This window comes from Saccostrea echinata, unplaced genomic scaffold, assembly GCF_033153115.1.
Source record: "Saccostrea echinata isolate AGI-Se365-2 ecotype Australia unplaced genomic scaffold, CSIRO_AGI_Sech_v1 ptg000022l, whole genome shotgun sequence".
Classification (NCBI taxonomy): Eukaryota; Metazoa; Mollusca; class Bivalvia; order Ostreida; family Ostreidae; genus Saccostrea; species Saccostrea echinata.
In genome coordinates this window covers 2,741,631-2,762,913 of record NW_026889771.1, presented here as the reverse complement: position 1 = coordinate 2,762,913, position 21,283 = coordinate 2,741,631, and the positions used below count along the sequence as shown (strand labels likewise).

Sequence of the window (21,283 nt, the reverse complement as noted above, 5' to 3'; positions counted from 1 at the left end):
TTCTATTTTAACCTATATTTAAAAAAATCTGCGTAATGTTTTAATTCTTACAATAAATCTGGATTCTACAATGCCAAATAAACTATATTCAGTTAAAACTCCATGATTAAATTCCCTAATAAAAGCATTAAGTGAGGAACTATATTTTGTGGCGGAAGGTTTTTTAGAAGAAAATGATCAATTTTTCTCTTTCGAAGTATTTAAAGTATGTTAAGTTTGGATTCCTATTTTTACATGCAGTCTGAACACAGAATTATTTTGAGCAGTGAACTGATTTATACTGGTCCTAAATTATATATTTAATAAACTGTCATGAATTCAATCATCATATTTGATAAATAAATCTATTTTATAAACTATTTTAATAATATCTAAAAATTAACATCACAGACCCCCACTTTTAACTTTCTTTTCTGAATATACAAGATACTTTTAATCATTCTTCTTAAATTCAGTAAAATGTCATTACTTTTAAATGAGTTTTTTGCTTGTTAAATTTGTAATGCTAGCAAAATGAAATTTTTTGAGTGCAAAAAGGTCAAATAATTGAACGTGCGGAGTAATTTAAAAATTTTTTTCGTTGTCAAAAATTTTAATGGGTCTATTCAAGATGAAATAAAACTGTGTTTGTTCCCATAACTTATTTGAATAAAAAATATCGGAGGAAAAACTTAAAAAATTGATTTATGTGTAAGACGTTTTTACAGTGCAAAAAGGTCAAACTAAATGCTCTGTAGCGCCAAAAAAAGCGCATTGACCCCAATTTTTTGTTTTGATTTTTAATTAAGCTACGTGTATAAATTCTAAAAATATACTTGATAAAAAATTCTCATTACTTTTGATGTCAGGATCCAACCTCCTTAAGTGAGGCCACTTTTAAAAAAAATATTCAAAAACCAAGAAAAAGAAACTTGTATGACACCTTTCTGACATAGTACAGGTTCAGGTTTGTTCAATTCGGGGAAGGGTAGGGCAACAATAGGGGATCAAATGTTTACATTGTAAAAAATAAGTAAAAATTTACCTGAGCTCAGGTGAGATTTTCTGATCAACCATTGTCCGTTTCCCGTCTGTTGTTCGTCCGTCTTTCAACTTTGTTTCATTTTCATCTTCTCAAAGATCACAGGGCCAATTTTAACAAAAATTGGTACAAAGCATCCTTACGTGGAGTTATAAAAATGAAGGACCAAACACCCTTACACGGGGAGATAATAAAGAAAAGACAAAAATGGGGGTGGATATTTATAAATTGTTCTTCTAAAGAACCTCTTGGCAAGAAAAACTTAAACTGATGTGAAAGCTTCCTGAGGTAGTGTAGATTTTAAATTGTTCAAATCATGGCCCCCTCGGGAAAGGGTGGGACCACAATAGGGAAATAGAGTTTTACATTGAAATGTATAGGAAAAATCTTTTAAAATCTTCTTCTCAAGAACCACTGAGCAAGAGAAACTGAAACTTATGGAAGCTTCCTGAGGTAGTGTAGATTTTAAATTGTTCAAATCATGGCCCCCGGGGTAGGGTGGGGCCACAATAGGAAATCAAAGTTTGATATTGAAATACACAGAAAAAAACTTTTTTAAAAATTTCTCTCAAGAACCACTCGGCCAGAAAAGGTGTAAAAAAAACTTATATGGAAGCTTCCTGAGGTAGTGTAGATTCTAAATTGTTCAAAACATGGCCCTAAGAGGTAAGGAGGGGGGCGGGCTAAGATAGGGAATCAGTTTAACATTGAAATATCTAGAATTTAAAAAAAAAAACAACTTCTCAAAAACTACTTTGACAGAAAAGGTGAAACTTATGTGGAAGCTTCCTGAGGTAGTGTAGATTCTAAATTGTTCAAATCAATGAAATATATAGAAAAAATCTTCAAACACAACTTCTCAAAAACTACTTTGATAGAAAAGGTGAAACTTATGTGGAAGCTTCTTGAGGTAGTGTAGATTCAGATCATTCTAAATTGTTCAAATCATGGTCCCAAGGGGAAGGGCCACAATAAGGAATATAAATATTACAAATGGAAAAATATGATGAAAATATGAACAGCAGGGCCAAAGTGACTTAGGTGATCGTTGTGGCCCATGGGCCTCTTGTTTATTTTGTCAAAGAACTGTCTCAGTAGCAACTTTCATTCGATTTAGTATAAGGAATTTTCTCTTCAAAATTCTTTTTCATTATTTATCAACTTATTAAAACTTTTAACGAAATTGTTTCAAAAATAAAGGGATCGAAAATTGCATTTTATTTTGTATTCCTGGAAGCTTTAATAGATTATGTGATTTCTAGGAAAAATATTTTAAAATTGTGAACATGCACATCAATATTTATCAAAAATTCAGTGCAACTTTTTAAATTTATAAGTTGCTTATTTTGTTTATAGTTTGTAAAATGCGATAGATATTCGTTGTTTACTGCAAAAACCAAGATATGCTTATGAAACACTGATGTCCCCGTATGGCAGCTTACCGCAGAGGTTAAAGTTCCTCAAATGCAAGTCAAATTCCATGGTGAAGAGATCAAAAATGTTATTACCCAAAGAAAGGGCTTGTCCCCATAAATATACTTGCGAAATATGAAAACCCAACCGTTCGAAATTTATGACCAAGGTTAAAATTTTGTTTTAGAAAGGGCCAAACTTCAAGGTTAAAGTGTCAATATTGTTGGTATCCGATGGGAGGTCTTTGAGTGCCGAGTAAAGGTCTAAATTTAATGTCCTTCACACGTATCTTTATGAGAGAAATATTCTTGAATAATAAGAAAAACCAAATACAATCTATCACTCCAATTTTATTTAAAACTATGCATAATATTGATGTGTAAGTTTCTTTTCAAGTTTCTGGGATTACATATCCAAAATAGCTGCCGTTGCCAAGGAACTAAAACTGGGCCAATTTCTAAGAATTTGAAATTTTGCAAAGTTTAAGAGAGTATTTGATCATTTCTTTTAAATGCAATACTGCTCACATTTCGAGACATGATACATGTAAGACTTGCAGAAGTAGTGTTTCCACTAAGTTTTATTTTTTATGGGGAACATAGTTATTGCCCTGCCCGTCTGTCGGTCTGTTTGTCCGCAAAAACTTTAACCTTGCCCATAAATTTTGATTGGTTGGAGCTATGGCTTTCATATTTAACATGTGCATGCATATCTTTTGACAAGACCTTTCCTTCTGTATCAACATATTTGACCTCGAGCTTGAATTTTGACCCACTTTTGAAAAAAATACCAAACTTTAACCTTACCCAAACAGTTGATGCTAAAGCTTTCCTACTTCACATGTGTATTTATTGTGACAAGACCTATACGTGGGTAGAAATATTTTTTAACTTTTAAAGGTGCTTGGACACAGATTTGAAGTTGATATTTTCTCAAATTTTCTGTATAATTTCATGACTTATATGTTGCTATAGCATTTCATACAAAAATATAATCAAAATCTTATTTCATCTCGAAGTTATTAAAACTTCGAATTCCTTGACGCGTTGGATTGACATATTTCTTGCGCTTTCACATATTTTAATTTTATTCTTAATAATTAAGAAAAGTGGCAATTTTGTAGTGTATTAATGAAAAATATTAAAACTATAACCCAGAAAATTCAGAGTAGAAATGTTCGAAAGAAAAACCCACTCACAGTATTGTAAGCCCGTGCTCAGTGGTGTGTGCAGAGTTTAACAATTGAACACATCCGGTGAATCGTAAACATTAACAATAACAGAGCTCGTGCCCTGTTTACAAAAACAGTTTACGTTTCACGGGTGTGTTCAATTTGTTTAACTCTGTACACATCACAAAGCACGGACCGACAATACTGGTGGGTTGGTTTTGCTTTCAAACATTTCTACTCTGAATTTTCTGGATTATAGATGTAATATTTTTCATTAATACATAACAAAATCGCTTCGTTTTTTAAATATTAGGGATAAAGTTAAAATTTATTTGAGTGCAATCAAACGCGCCCCAGAATTCGTAGTTCCAATAATTTCCAGATAAAATAAGTTTTTAATTATATTTTCGTGTGAAATGCTATATCACACAGAAAATTTGAGAAAATATTAAGTTCAAATCTGTGTCCAAGCACATTTAACCTTGAATTTAGAGTTTGATTCACATAAATTAACCTTGGAAATAAGTTTTGAACATGTAATACTAGAACTTTCATATTTCACATGTATATTTCTTCTTACAAGTCCTTCCTTTGGATACCTACAATTTGACCTTGACCTTGGACTATGACCTCCTTTTGAAAAACTTTAATCTTGGTAATAACTTTTGAACTGTTGGTGCTAGGGCTTTTCAAATCATATATCCATTAAAAAATTAGTTTACTCGTCTCGTTTACATGTACAGTTCACATTTGTTGATATCTAGACCCTCAGAGAATGGTGAGGTGACACGAATGACAAGAGTTCTACATGAGTATATATAGGATTTTTTCTCCAAAAACTTCTCAGGAACATCAGGCCCTTGATTAATCATATGTATATGAATATGAAAGTATCCTAAGGTAGTGGTGATTTATATTTTTTGCGCATCAGTGCCTCGGAACTAGGATGGGCTGCAAATTTTACATGGGATTTTATTGATAAAAAATCTAAATCTAAATCTTGTCAATAAAACCCCTTTTCGTCTTAGTAAGTCATGCTGAAAATAATATGCAGGCATTCTAATATAGTCGAGATGCTTAACAAGAATTCAAGTCAAGGTCAGAATACGCACAATACTAGAATCAAGATTTATAATTGCACAAAAATATCTACAAAAAAAATCTTTTTAACATTTACATGGCAATACATCATAGAAGATGGGTGAACAAGGCGGGCGAAGTGCCCATAGTGCGACAAACATGAAGTGAAAAATAAAATCTCAATTATATCCAAAATTTAATTGATATTTCATCTAAAATTAAAGTATACTTTATGTAAATTCTCTATAATTTACAAAAATCCCACAAAAACTGAAATTATTTGCCTACAAAATAGCATACACGCACTAAAGAGGACAAATGGGGTCATTTTCTCACACTTTTAAAAAGTTTTTCGATATGAGTGGGTCTTCGCTCCATTTTTTTAAAAGTTAATCCTAAAAGTTTGCATAAAAATATGCATTTTTTGGTGTACAAAAAAATGGAGCATAAAACCCACTATACTTTAAAAGTCCACTTTTATAACAAAGCAATTGCATCTTTCCGAAAAATACTTGAAGTTCATTAAGTCAAGGGTCATATCACAAACATGATTTAAATGCCGCTATTCATCAGGGGCTGTGTAGCGTAGTGGGTAGCGTGTTAGTCTGAAAGCAATATGATACTCCGGATTTTTATTGTTAGGGGTTAGAATCCCACGAAAACTATTTTATTTTTTTAATAAAAGAATAATTTTTCCTAGATTTTTTTTCTCAGAAAAGTTTTGTTGATCATAATTTCATAAATTTCAATAATGAGAACTTTACTTTAAATACTAATTCACAAATTGAATATGATTTTTTAAATATCTGAAGCTATAGGCATTCTGCACGCCTTGTTCACCCATCTTCTTTATATGCACATATTCTCAGGCTATGTGAATTAATTTTTAGGGTTTCTGGTTTGCCAAAAACCACAGTATAATCTTTTACACAATGTACGTAATTACTATGCAAAAAGATTAAGTATTCCAGGAATGCAAAGCCAACATTAGTCATTAAGTTATTGATGTTTAGGCATTCTCATGTTTCGTGGATCAAAGTTTTAAGTATTTCGCCTAGAGCTAGGATGGGCCCATATATGGGTTCATTTTTTTCATTTGAAATCTTGGAGGGCGTAATCTTTTGAATTCAGTGTTTATAACTAATGTTAATCAGATGATCGTTGTGTGTGTGTGTGTGTGTGAGAGGGTGTGTGTGTGTGTGTGTTTTTCATGCTTTTTTTTTTTATTTTATTCTTTTCGCTTTCAGTCGATCCAATGCAATCCTCTACAACTGTGACGATCAGTGATATCAATAACCGTACCTGCTACATCGGAAAAATTCCCATGGGATCCCCTACTATTTTCTTCAGCAGAATGTGCATAACAAACAATATAACGATAAGATTTGGAAGACAGATATTTGTGAAAGAGATTGAAGTTTTTGGAGGTATGCATCAATAAGATACTCAATTTGTCTTTCGTGTTGATTGGTTTATTGCTTTCCATTCGAAATTACAGTAACTTTGTAATTAATGTTGGTAATCAAAGCCGGATGATGTAAACGAATTTAGGAATGTATCTGAAATTTTTTTTAGATGTATGAATATCTTTTGAAAATGTGTTGGTATGGCACTTGATATACGTATGGTTTGCTATTATATTCATTTTGTCATTATTTTCAGTCATTCTATATCCTTAAAGTTACATAATGAGTCAAAAGCATGTGTTTCTTTTAAGAAAATTGTATCACAAAACAAAAGTTTTATGTGAAATATGAATATAGCGAAGTTTTGGTAACGCAAATGCACTGTAAAGCAAGAAAAAAGCTGCAAAATGTAAGTGCCGGAAAAACAAATGTTGTATCTATCGCTTTGTTTTTATCGTCAATGTCCACAATGTCAAGGTCACGCGTCCTTTATTTTTAGCGTGAAACTTGTAAACAACATTACATTGGAGCAAGCAGAAGTGAGAAATAAGTTCTGATCATCTTTTTTTTGAAGATTGTATAAAAATTCTCGGTCATCCGACTTTTATATCTGTGGAATTGAAACCATGGTAAATTCTTCAACTTTCAGCGCATGCGTACAATAAAGAGGAAGAAGTGAAGCAATATTTTTGTGTTGGGTTATACAAAGATTTTTTTTACTTTTATTTTTCTCCATTTAAGTAGATTTTTTAGGTTCTGAAACCTGTAATTTTCTGAAACCTAATACTTTCAAGAGCTGAACAAAATTTGCATGCGTCATGCATAAATTCTACTTCTGTCGATTTTCGCGTTTTTCCGTCACGGTGTCACTTTAAGGACTTTCTAAAGAACTCAACGGACCTTTAAAATACATTTTACATAATAGCAAAGCGTTTGGAGAAAATATTTTAAAAAGTGTTTTCCTTAAGTACTTTAAGATTGTTTAACAATGAAACTGAAAGACTGGGTTCTTTGATTTAGGGAAAAACATTTTAGATATTTAAGCCTTTCGAATTTTATGCACAATTACATGCACATGTAAATTAAACTACAAACAAAACTGGCTTTATAATGTTCGAAGGAAAGGAAGGCGATGTTTGATTCAGTTGTTCTGTAAATGGATTTCTCACAGTAAAAAAAATCATATCGATTTTTTATATCAAGAAACTGGTACATGTACTAAGATCGTGTCTTAACATCTGAAGTAGAGTGCATGGGCGACGGAAAGGGTAAAAAAGACATATATATATATAAATATATATATATATATATATATATATATATATATATATATATATATATATATATATATATATATATATATATATATATATATATATATATATATATATATATATATATTACAAACATGTAATTTACAAAAATACTGAAATATAAAACAAACAGCTTACAATAAAATCAACTGCAAACTCAACAGACTCTGTTGCAAAACGAACGATCATCAATGCATAATCAACAATTGTTAATTGAATTGATTCTAGGTGGCGTGAAAAATGAACAGTTTAAAAGGTAAAGGTCAACAGGCTGGCCCAATGTGTATTTTCATGCTTTGTTTCATTAATTTTTTCTAGCACATTTCGAATTTGTTCAATATGAAAAAAATAAATAATTAATAGTCGGATAAATATTTCATTAATATATCTCGCATCATAATCCAATATTAAAGTATAACTGTATATGTCCTTTTTATTTTCCTTATTTAAAAAATTCTTAGACTACCTTGTGTTTGGTATCTTAACGCAACGTAATATATTTTTTAAATTCAGAAATTGGTGAAACTAAAGTCTACGAAGTATTATTACAACGTTGTGCAATCAATTTTACAACGTTGTGCATAACAAAGTTTTTTTTTAAATTTTGCAAAGGAAAGTGAAACAAGTTGTGATTATATAATTTAAAAAATTACAAATTTACAACCCACAATTTAAGCTTTACCTTTTTTTTTTTCTTTTCTTTTTTTTCTTTTTTTTTTTTTTTTTAGAAATTACAGTTGAAGTCTTTAGCTTTCCAAAGCTTACATAATCGCACACCATCTCGCGTTAATTTAGATGACTGTCTCGCTAGGATCAATTACATTGGAATTCAGTTAAAATTGTTGATCACGCATCGACGATGGTTCGTTTTTGCAACGAAGTCTGTTGATTTTGTTTTAAGCTGCTAATTTTTTCTTCAGTATGTTTCCGCAAAATTAATTGTTACTTTTGCAAAAAAGTCTTCTATGCCCTCTCCGCTGAGGGTTTATAGAGTTGTTAAATTATTGATACACCTTTATTTATTTATTTTTCAAAATGGATATGATCATCAGGCCAAAAATATGAGTTCTTCACAGACTTCTCGCGTGTTCTTTACTTAATTACATGAAAAAAATTATATTTGAGAGGGAGAGGGAGAGAGTTTCGAACCAAGGACAGCATAACGAAAATACATTTATCTGATAAACATATACACAGAAAATATTTCTGTTATATATATATATATATATATATATATATATATATATATATATATATATATATATATATATATATATATATATATATATATATATATATATATATATATATATATATATATATTTATATTTATTTATTTATTTATTTTGAACGAGAATAGAACTTGACCAAATAAATAATAAAGGATCACTTCTAGGTAAATATATGCGTTGACCTATAGGGCCGATATTGGTTTCATTCTTTAGAAAAAGCTTATCGATATCCGTTCCGGTCGCTGACTTTAGGCCACAAGCGTGTAGTTTCTTGTTTCTCATGTATCGTTTTAGTTATAGTCAACTGTGTGTTCATATGACCCTACATCGGTATTTACATATACATCCTTTGTATGAGGGTTCTTATTTGATTCCTGAGTAATGGCAACGGGACATTAAACCTTAACTGACCTTACCACATTCTTTTCTAATCTGTAAGCCTTCCTCCTGCATTTTTGACATAACATGTCGCCAATGCACACAATTTTCCCGAGGAATGAACTGCATCCACTCTGCATAGCGCAGTATCTCTCCCACTGGCACAACAGCACTATTACCCAGAGGTGTTCTTGAAAGACAAACACAGCAATTTTTGCTCGGCATGATTTTTTTGTGACACCTGCAGTATCGAGTAACACAAAGTGAATGATTCGTGTCCTCGAACAAAGTATGCTTACACTGAGGTATACAGTTCCGGTCGATTGCGTTTAGTTAAAGAGAATTTATGATCCGCATTTCCATAAATGTCCTTTATATCAACAGCAAACATACATTTAAGGAAGAAAATGGAAGTAAAATGCAAAAGCCTGTATAAAAAATTAAAGTTCGTGTTTATACAGGTGTAAAATTTGAAAAAAAATAAAAGTGTGCCAACAGGTGGATTCGAATCAGGACACTAAAAATGCCCACTGTAAGAGTCTGCGGTGTATCTCTCTGAGCTATACTGACTATGAAAACGTACTCCATAAATATAATCCAGTATGATAGAAATAGGTTTTCGCATTTTTTGTAGGTTTTTTACGAATTTCGACCCTAAGGCAGGGGTGCCCCTAAAAAGATCTTGTTTTAAATCATTCTTTAGATCAAAATCTATCAAAATTTCATAATTTAATTTAGGGGCAGGCCTGCCCTGAAGGACTTCTATGCCAAAATTCACGCAAAAATTAGTGCTTTAACGGACAAAATACTGTTTTGACCAACTTTGGAGGTTAATTTCAAAGTTGCAATAAAAAAAATTAGGTTTAAAATGCAAATTTGAAAAATTTAGACAAATATACGATAGAAAACAACTAAAGAACATTGATTTTTAAATGTGACTTTTTCCGGAAAATTGTTCTCTCCTATAGGTCAAATCTTTTATTATTACGAATACATCCTTTGTAGGAACAACTGTGTTATAATCCAAACGAAAATGTATATAACATTTACTTCACAACTATATTCCTATGAAACAAACATCTAAATTATTCATTCATTCCAAGAATTTATTTATAGAACTCTTTTTCATATTGCCTAAAAAGCACTATTTAATTGTAGAGGTTTTCCATAATTACAGGTAAAAACGTAGCTTTATGGAAAATAACCAACCAAAGCTCAACTCTTGGTCCTTGGACCTCTGACAAAGCTGTGGATGGTAGAGATGATGGTGGGAATTTTGATACTAAAACATGTTCTCACACAGCAGAAGGTATTGCTACTCGGCCAAAATGGACTGTTCTTCTAGGGAATTCATTTTCCATAACATCAATTCGAATTCGCAATAGGAATACACTGCGTAAGTTGCCCAGACCCTGAAATATAACATAAATGTACTTGTAATCACAAAATATAAACCTTTGTCCATTATACATTCAAAAATAATTTGGAAGTCATCACTACCAAAATCTTATTTGATTAATTAAGAGAACTGTTCAAACTTTTTTTTTTAGAATTCTTTTTTTTTTTTTTTTAATTTAACGAATTCAATAAAGACGAATTCATATTTTCTCTGCATGCTTTTTAAAGTATATATGAATATACACAGGTATATTTATCAAAATTGCAAAATTGGTATATATATATATATATATATATATATATATATATATATATATTTAATTGATGTGGTAAAGGAGATGGGTGAACATGACTAGCGAAAAGCCTATAGTGTGACAAACATGAAAGTGAAAATTTAAATCTCAATTATATCAAAAGTTCCCTTCATATTTCACCTACATGTACCATTAAAATATACTTGATGTAAAATCTCTACCATTTGCAAAAATCTCACAAAAATTGAAATTATTTGCTTATGAAATACTATGCACGCACTAAAGAGGGCAAGAAGAGTAATTTTCTCATACTTCAACACCATTTTTCGATATGAGTGGGTCTTCGCTCCATATTTTGGAAAGTTAATCTTCAAAGTTTGGATAAAAATACATATTTTGGTTTCCAAAAACATGGAGCAAAGATCCACTATACCTTAAAGATATACTTTTATGACATAGCATTCGCATCTTTTCGAGAAATACTTAAATTCATTAAAGCTGAACACTACTCATAAATAGGCACCTCCACACAGATATATAAACCCTTCGATTTCGTTACACCCGATTGCACACTTGAAACTCGTGGCCGACATGTAGTTTTCCGTACGTGGTCTTAGATTTTTTTTTTTTAGTTTATTCCATGTTTTATGTGCATTTTCTGTCTGTAAATAATGCATTGACTTGTATATTTGATGTTACTTTTCTCCTGGCTCGGAAAAATGTGTAAAATTTGATAATTTCATCTCGACCGAGTAATACGGCAATGTAAGATGTACCTCTTCTCAGGCGAGACCTCTACAGCGTAATACTTTGAACTGTTAAAAGGTCTCCGGCTTATATAGGTGTTGTTGGGATAGCGCCGATGAAATAGAAATATGGCGGACAATGCCTTTAACGAGTAGTGTTCAGCTTTAAGTCAGGGGTCATATCACAAACATAACTTAAATGCCATTATTCATCAGGACTTGTGTAGTCTAGTGGTTAGTCTAGTGCTAGTCTCGAAAGAAAGTGATACTCATGATTTTTATTGCTTGGGTTCGAACCCAACGAATTCCAAATTTTTTTTAAATAAAAGAATGAATTTTGTCCAGAAAATTTTCCTCAGAAAAGTTTTGCATATCATAATTTCATAAATTTCAATAATGAGAACTTTACTCTAAATACTAAATTCACAAATAGAACATGATTTTTATATATCTGAAGCCATAGGCTCTCTGCACGCTATGTTCGCCCATCTCCTTTAGAAATTTATTTCAAAATTAGGGAATTTCTCCCTCATGCATAGCTCTGATCCTTTAACGTATTTGGCTCCAGTCTTTTTAAGTTTTTTTATGCTATATAGTTTTTGCCCTGTCCGTCTGTAAGTCTGTCTGTCCACAAAACCTTTAACCTTGCCCATATCTTTTAATTGGTTGGGGCTATGGCTTTCAAATTTCACATGTGTATTCCGTGTGACCTTTCTTTGGGTACGATCAAATTTGACTTTTTGACCTTGACCTTGGAATTTGACCACTTTTGCTAATTTTATCAGACTTTAACCTTAACTTTGGAATAGTTGGTTCTAGGGCTTTTAAACTTCACATGTATATACATTTTAACAAGACGTTCCTTGGGATACCAACACCTTTGACCATTTGACCTAGACCTTGGAGTTTGACCTACTTTTGAAAAAAACGTTAACCTAGGACATAATTTGAACAGTTGATTCTAGGGCTTTCATTCCTCAGATGTGTATTCCTTTTGACAAGACCAACAATTTTGGCCCATTGACCTTGACCTTGAGGTTTGACCTATTTGAAAAAAATCAGTTCAAAAATAATATTCCTAAAAAGCTCAGATAATTTCAATTTATAATATCATATATTTCAATAAAAAAGTTTTATTTTCTTTAATAGACTGAAAGTTACTCAAAAGTAACTATATCACAATTACTGTAGCACGTTCTCCGAAAGTCACACCACTCATTCATCCACCATTAACACCAATCAAGAAATGTCCTAAGGACTGCGCCGTTCTCGCGGGTACGTTAAGGCAGTACACAGATCATATTTCGGCCAATTTAGACTTTTTTCGTAAAATGTAACATTGATAAATCGGAAAAGCCATATATAAAACATTTACTATTATTATCCATTGTATAGACGTCATTGAGTCTTAGGCTAAAAGAAGCACTCCACTACGACGTCATCACGTGACGTCTATAAATAGAAAAATTACCTTAATGAAAAAGTGAAAAGTTCAACACTACCCCGGGGATAATTCATTTCTTTTTGTGAAAATAATTATGTAAAAACGTCACTGGACCATGAAAAGTGCTGCTAGAATCCTACTCTCCAAACACAGAAAAAAATATTCCAAAGTTTCGCCTAAAACCTAACCAAAATTTTTACATTTTATACATACATGTACGATCAAGGAATTGTCATCAATTTATGTTAACCACACGATTCTAGCAGCACTTTCCAAGTACTATAGAATACAAGCTTTCGATACAAACAAAAATTGTTTGGCAGTAAGCGGCGTAGTGTTGAACTTTTGCATCTTTGTTGTTATAGAGCGACAGAGGAAAGGCTGATCGGGATTTCAAAGCAGTGCCTGTGTTCATTACAAGAAAACATGATAAGAATATATCAATGTACCTGATTCATAATATTTAATTCCTTATGAATCACAAATAACATCCACGGTATATGCTTTAAAACTCCCATTTCATATATTTGTTTACATGAATTCTCGTCACGTTTCATTTTCACTCGGCAAATATGTGATCAATAGTTATGACGTCATGGGTTTGGTATTTACCCCGGTAAGCCCTGTGATAAATACTTAGCTACTTATACCACCCAAAAACGACAGGTTTAGTTCAAATTATGTTTTTGAATGATTCCATTCATTTCTTGGACTTGAAATTAGACTTTAAATATACCGGGGTAGATATTAAGAAATCATTATTTGTAAAGATCACGTCATACAGCTTACTATGACGTCATATTTTTAAGGCAAGTAGGATATCTCTGGGTGTAGCCTTAACATACCCGTGCTCTTCTCACCACGTGGTAGTTGATTTAACGGCAGCTATGGGTCTATAGCCTCCCACTCCGGTTATCCTAACAACCATTTACAGCGTGGACATTAGATATGACACCTTTGGCCCTCCATTCAACACTCGTCAACTGACTCTCAGCACCTTACGGCTGTCAAATGGCCCTCAGCACATCCACTTATGCAAATAATAGTCTCCCAGCACTTTACGCACTGAAATGAATTTACTTTTACAAAAACCTAACCTTAAGGTTTTGTCAAAGGTCATGATGTCTAAAAATTTATTTTTACAATAGCTTCAAAACTATGTGGTTTATAAAGTTAAAACTTTTACAGTTTATAAATATATCATTGATTAACAGATAGAAAGTATCACTTGAAAACAAATACTTAAAAAAAATATTTTTAGAGGGAAAAAAATGCAAAAAATTTGCACAATTTAAAAAAAAAATGCACCTGCTTAATTCTGTAGTTTTAGTGAAAACCATCAGTGCAGAAATAATATATGTTTATCAATGAAAGGCAAGTTAGACGTGAATGGTCTCTTAAAGGCTGTTATTGAAAGCATGAGATGTACAAAGACAAGACCCCTATAAAATCCGCCATTTGCAATGTACTTTCGGTTTCAAATCTTAACATTTGGACAAAATAAACAGGGAAAACAACTTTCCAGAGGTCATCGAAGTCCAACTTGCCCTTCATTGATAATCATATATTATTTCTGCAATGATGGTTTTCACTAGAAGTACAGAATAAAGAAGGTGCATTTTTTGAAAATATATGCATTTTTTAAAAAGATTTTTTCTCGATAAATACTTTTTTAAAGTATTTGTTATCAAGTGATATTTTTTATCTGTTAATCAATGATATATTTATAAACTGTAAAAGTTTTAACTTTATAAACCACATAGTTTTGAAGCTATTGTAAAAATAAATTTTTGGACATGTTGACCTTTGACAAAACCTTAATTACAACTGAAAACCGGAATGTCATAACAACAAACCACTATATACATACATATACGTACACATTCGAACACTCTTACCGGCTAGAACTGCATACACACGCTGCAATAATCCGCCTAACAAGTTATATGGCTACCCGTTACATTCGGTGCTATATCTCAATATTCGCCAGTTGTATAAATCATGCAGGGAATACAGCCAACGTGGCACACCTCCGGCTTGTCACGCTACCGGACACCAAACTAGATCTAACCACTCTGACAAAACCGGTCCCTTTATATACCAGTAGCAAAACAACCTCAACAGTATGGAACCCCGTTATAACAAAAAGTAAAACATTATATACAAAAAAAAAAATCAACTTCATCACACAATAACATTTGAACATTTGGTTCTAGGGCCTTCATATTTCACGAACACGTGTATCACCTGTGACAAGACCCTCCCTTGGGCACAATTTGACCTTGACATTGATGTTTTTCTTACTTTTGAAAAACTTAAACCTTTGCCATAACTTTTCAACCGTTGGTATTAGGGCTTTCATATTTCACAGGTATTTTCCTTGAGACTATCTAGACCTTTATTTGAGTACCAACAATTTTGATCATTTAACCTGGAGTTTGACTTGCATTTGAGAAACTTTAACCTTCACCATCAGCTGGGGCATCAGTATTTCACAAACACATCTTGTTTCTATCTATAATATTTCGGGTTTCTAACGTTTTGGCATGTGCATCACCGAAGAAACATAATGTATCGAAATGCACAGATGGTGCATCAAAATTGATACTGTATAAGATTACAAATTACAAAAGCATACACACACACACATACAACTTTTTTGAATCACTACTTCGTTACAGAAATGGTATATTGTCGTACGTATGAATTAAAAATAAATTAATGGATATTCAAAACAATTAGCACGTTTCCATATAATAATGTACATACAATGTAATATGAGACAAAAGAACTGTAAAACCCCAGTAATTTCAACAACAACAAAAAGACCAACGGCCGACGTTTTTTTTTTTTTTTGTTTTTTGTTTTTTTTTTTTTTTTTGAGGCAAAAATAGGATTCTACGGGCGACCGTCGGCAGTTCATCAGGCGTTGTCCTGACCAATTTTGCCATCTATTTTTTCGTCGGCCGACCAATTTTGTCCGTCGGACCAAGTTATAATTTTTTTCTGCATCGGTGGCCGATTCCTTCCTTTGAAGCAGTCGAAGAATAGTCTGTCGACCAACCTTCGATGATCGTCCGACCATCGGCAAAAAGCTTGTTAATTCGGTCGTCGGTCGGTCGACATTTAGGAATTGGGTTTTCGTAAATGTCGACCGACAGTGAAAAACAAACTGCGGCTCAACGAACGATGATTGGGCGACGGTTAGCCGACTTACAAATTTTTAACTTTTAAAGACATCGGTGTTCCTAGGAATTAATGTGACTACTCTGCCAATCCCGTTTTTTTTTTCAGCCGACGATACGAGAAAAAATTGTGGTCCCCAGACCATCGGCTTTAATGTGACCTAGGCATAAACCCCCCCCCCCCCCCAACACTCAATTCATAAATAAATAAGTACGATTTCTAAAAAAACCTGATATAATATACTTCTATCATTACCTACAAGTTGTAAGTGTCTATTAAACCTTGAGATATATATATATATATATATATATATATATATATATATATATATATATATATATATATATATATATATATATATATATATATATATATATATATATAAAGATTTCGTAGAAGATGGCACTTTAATCCATAGCGCTTTCGCCTCTTGGCTCTTCAGTGTATTTTGAATATTGACAATTACAATAGCAACATGACATAATAACGTCGTTATTATGACGTCATAGTTAAAAGACAACGTCAAAAGTTGGCGCAAAAAATGTCCGAAGAAAGCGCCAAAATGAATAGACTTGACACTTAAAATGATACATTATTCCTCTGTTCATTTTCCTCTGTAACTTTGTAGAATGGAAAGATACTAAAAAGTCCCTTTCAATTCTACAAAGTTACAGAGGAAAATGAACAGTTACGGCGGGCCAAAGAACAATATTTCATTGATAAATTTAAGCCTAAACTTAACAGATAAATATCCTGTCTGCATCTATGACTATTAATATTGTTTTCATATTTTAATTATTGATTAATGTTGCGTAATAATGTGCCATCTTCTATGAAATCTTTATTATTTTTTTGTATTACTACCTATACCAAGGACTTCTTTAATTTTAATATATATATATATATATATATATATATATATATATATATATATATATATATATATATATATATATATATATATATATATATATATATATATATATATATATATATATTAGGGATGGCAATCGAATACAGAATTGCTAATCGGTTAACCGAAAGACGTTCCGGTTAATCGTATCAAAATACACATTTTCCTTATATTTTATTTTTCAAGTAAACTCTAGTTATATACACAAGAAAACTGAAAAAGGCGTTAATGCTTGATTAGTACGCTGTATATTATATTTTATTTTAATTTCGAACGGCAAGAAAAAAATAAGGAAACCATGAAACATCTCTCAAATATCGCAAGAGTTGATAATGCTACATCACAAGGTCATTGTGCATTGTCACCATAAACAGAAACTGAGTCTGAAATAATTCACAATATTTGTTTGAAAATATAATTTGATGGATAACTGCGAAGGATAGACGAGGTAAGATACACATTGCAATCATTTAAATCATTAAACAGAACACAACAAAGATTTAATTAATATCATAATTAAGACAGGTTGGGTAACGACATGGTATTTAAACAGCAACTAACACCTCGCAAAGTGACCAATTACCCCCAACAAATTCAATCTTGAGAGTCTTAATTAAATTATTTACCTCCAAATCAGCCGAATTAAATGTGGAAACGTGATAACTTATCAATATTCAGGGTTTTTCAATATTGTAAACAGGTAAATCGTGTTTTAAGGAAATTTACACCTATTTTAATTTTTTTCCGACTAACCGATTACAGATTTTCTAACCGATTACCATCGTTCCGACCGAGTAACCGGTTAACCGATTACAAATTGCCATCCCTAATATATATATATATATATATATACATACATACATACATATAAATTGGTTATAATGATAACAAAGACGCAAGCAATAGGTATAAATATTAATTTTCAAATCATTTATTTATCATACATATTCTTGAATTTTGATTAGAGAAAAGAATTAATGATTTTATGGTATTTGGAGTAACAAATGGTGGACAAAAAATACCAATTTATGACGATAAAGAGCACAATCGCATCACTGATCGAAACGACTTATGGATAGATTCCTCCCGGATGCCACACGTGCGAGTCCAGGAAATACAAATCGAGTTACCTTTTGGTCAAAACAAGATTTTAACATTATGTGAAGTTTATGTATTTGGTAAGAGTTTTTTGCATCACATATTTTGCAATTCAAACTCTACATTCACATTATGACTAAAGTATATGTCCCATAAATCTTTAAAATTGATTTGCAACGCAACACAATTGCCTTTTGGTAAAGAAAATTGTTATCTTATTATATCATGGTAAGATTGATTTATTGATTAAAGTAATCTTTTTATTCATTGTTGCCATAATGAAGAAAGTAGTTGTATATAAGAAGCTTACTTCTAACTTGCATGCAAATGTCAAATAACTCTTTTTAATGTTTAATAATACCTAGAATTGTCATAGTGATTTTCTCAATAGTTTTTTGTTGCTGGTTAAAATGGTTGCATAAGCATATTACTGAAAGCAATACAAACAAGATGAAAAGAACGAGAAATATATGTGTCGGATATTTAAGTTTTGTGGGGATGATTTGGCGTACTTTTAGAACTAGAGCACATATTTTCATATTCGTACTTTAGGTTTACTTCCTTATCCTCATATTCTTCTATTTCGTTAAATTTCCTCATACTGTCATACATTTTATCGAAAACATGAAACGCATAAAGATACTGATAAAATAAACAAATTTCGCTTGCATAATATACATTATTTTATTGTATAGTATATTTTTAGCAGTGAAATGCTATAATATTTTCAATAAACGTGATGTTTTCGCAAGTGATATTTCTACAGTGAAATTTTAAAAGTTATATTTTCATAAAAATATCAAAGTACGATGTGCTAGGTGTTGGTACTGTTATAACTGACTCTTACGTGACACAATGGAACTGACGTTTTAAAGATATTAAGAATGAAATTAATGATACTATTTGAATTAATAAATAAAAATTCTCTTCTTGATAACCTACAAATATATCTTAACTATTATAGGTAAAATGGTTCAAAAATTGTTTAAAACGTGTAATTCCGTGTACCTCATTACCACAGCTTGATATAATAGAACCTATCAATAATCAGTGTCTTTTATATAGGAAAAAAACGAACAGGGCCATGAATACAATTCAACATACATGCACATAAAATGTAGTATTTGACATATCAGTGTTCGAGACAGAAAAAGTCAATGTTATGTTACAAATTTAAATTTTTTCACATCCTTGATATATAGCGACTATTTTCGTTAACAAAATGTATCCTTTCGTTTAGCGTGCAGTCCCACAGAAAATGGCAAGGATAATTGTCTAAGCTTTTGTTCACCCAATTGCTCCGTATTGGAAACATGTGCAAACGAAAACTTTTCCTGCAGAAGTTGCAATAAAGGATGGACAGGTTCTAGATGCAATCAAGGTAGCCGGTTTCAGGTCACTTGAGTCACTCAGCTGATCAATGAATAATACCATTGCTATGCAATACTTTGTTTCCATGGTAACGTATGTAATAGGTATTTTCCCAAATATATTCTATCATGCCTTTTAGTCATCGATCATTTTTTTCAGAAACTGTCACTGTCACTTTTTTGCATTGCTGCAAGCGTTAGTAACGAAACTAAAATAATATTCAAAAATGCTATTTTTCAAATATTAGGACATGATGCCATGGTATTTATGACACATAATAATATTTTTTTGCTAGGTATAAGTTTGTTATACCCCACGCAACAAGTTGCGTGAGGTATAATGTTTTTGACCCGTCCGTCAGTCAGTCGGTCATTGTGTCAGTCAGTTAGTCAGTCCGTCAGTCCTTTTTTTTTGTCAGCGCAACTCCTCATAAACTGCTGCACAGAATTTCGTCAAACTTTGCAGATATTTAGTACATCATGTGTAGATGTGCATAATACAAGGAAATTCCGATTCCTTTATTTTTTTCTGGGAATTTCGGCACTTTTCAACTTAGATTTTTGGCGAACAGTTTGTCAGCGCAACTCCTCTTAAACCGCTGCACAGAATTTGGTCAAACTTTGCAGATATTTAGTACACCATGTGAGATGTGCATAATACAAGGAAATTCCGATTCCTTTATTTTTTTCTGGGAATTTCGGCACTTTTCAACTTAGATTTTTGGCGAACAGTTTGTCAGCGCAACTCCTCTTAAACCGCTGCACAGAATTTGCTTAAACTTTGCAGATATTTAGTACACAGTGCGTAGATGTGCATATTACCAGGAAATTCCTATTCCTTATTTTTCTGGTAATTTCGGCACTTTTCAACTTAGATTTTGGCCATATCTTGAATATAAAAATGAACAGTTTGTCAGCGCAACTCCTCTTAAACCGCAGCACAGAATTTGGTCAAACTTTGCAGATATTTAGTTCACAGTGTGTAGATGTGTATATTACGAGGAAATTTCGATTCCTTTATTTTTCTGGGAATTTCGGCACTTTTCAACTTAGATTTTTGGCCATATCTTGAATATAGAGATAAACAGTTTGTTAATGCAACTCCTCTTAAACCGCTGCACAGAATTTGCTTAAACTTTGCAGATATTTAGTACACAGTGTGTAGATGTGCATATTACCAGGAAATTCCTATTCCATTATTTTTGCTTTAAGAGTTTTGCCCATTATTGAAGAAACTTTCCAGCTAGGAAATAAGGAAATCCACTGGAATCAGCTTTTGTAATGAAATTTTATGTGAAATATTTTATGACCTTAAAAGACCCCTGTTGATTTTGAGATCAAAATATTAATGAATAAAAACACACACAAAATCTTGGATAGTTCTTACCCCCCCCCCCTTCAAATTGGTGCTTTGCCTTAAATAATTTCATAAGTACAGTATATAAATAAATTCATATGACTACATCATAATTCTGTTTCCATCAATTACTTAAATGTGTAAATTGTCATGTGTTGCACATGGACTTACACTCATTAACACACATCGAAATCACTGAGGAATTTAAATAACAGTTTGTCAGCATACCTCCTGCACTGAATTTCCTGAAACTTTGTAGGTATTTCAGACATAATGTACAGATTTGTATATTACCAAGAAATTTTGATTCCATTATTTATCTAGAAACTTCAGCCCATTTAAATTTCTAACAAAGATTTGAATGTCCTTATATGCAAGAAGTTTTGATGTAATGATTTTTTGCAAGAAATGCCCCTTTTTGAATTATACTGTGTATTTGAAATGCACTGTGCCATTCATTACGTGTTGCATTGTCGAGTTTTGGGGGAGCGTATGTGAGCTTG

The 21,283-nt window shown here is 31.9% G+C and overlaps 1 protein-coding gene across 1 annotated transcript in view; it reads left to right on the top strand.

The window, feature by feature from the left end:
• Positions 1-19,457, top strand: part of LOC133190633 (uncharacterized) — a 32,814-nt gene extending 13,357 nt beyond the window's left edge. Inside the window, exons 7-10 of the mRNA XM_061326323.1 lie at positions 5,933-6,112; positions 10,192-10,410; positions 17,921-18,133; positions 19,294-19,457. Of these exons, the coding sequence (XP_061182307.1) occupies positions 5,933-6,112; positions 10,192-10,410; positions 17,921-18,133; positions 19,294-19,457 (776 nt within the window). The remainder of the gene's footprint in view (positions 1-5,932; positions 6,113-10,191; positions 10,411-17,920; positions 18,134-19,293) is intronic.
• The last annotated feature ends 1,826 nt before the right edge of the window (positions 19,458-21,283 follow it).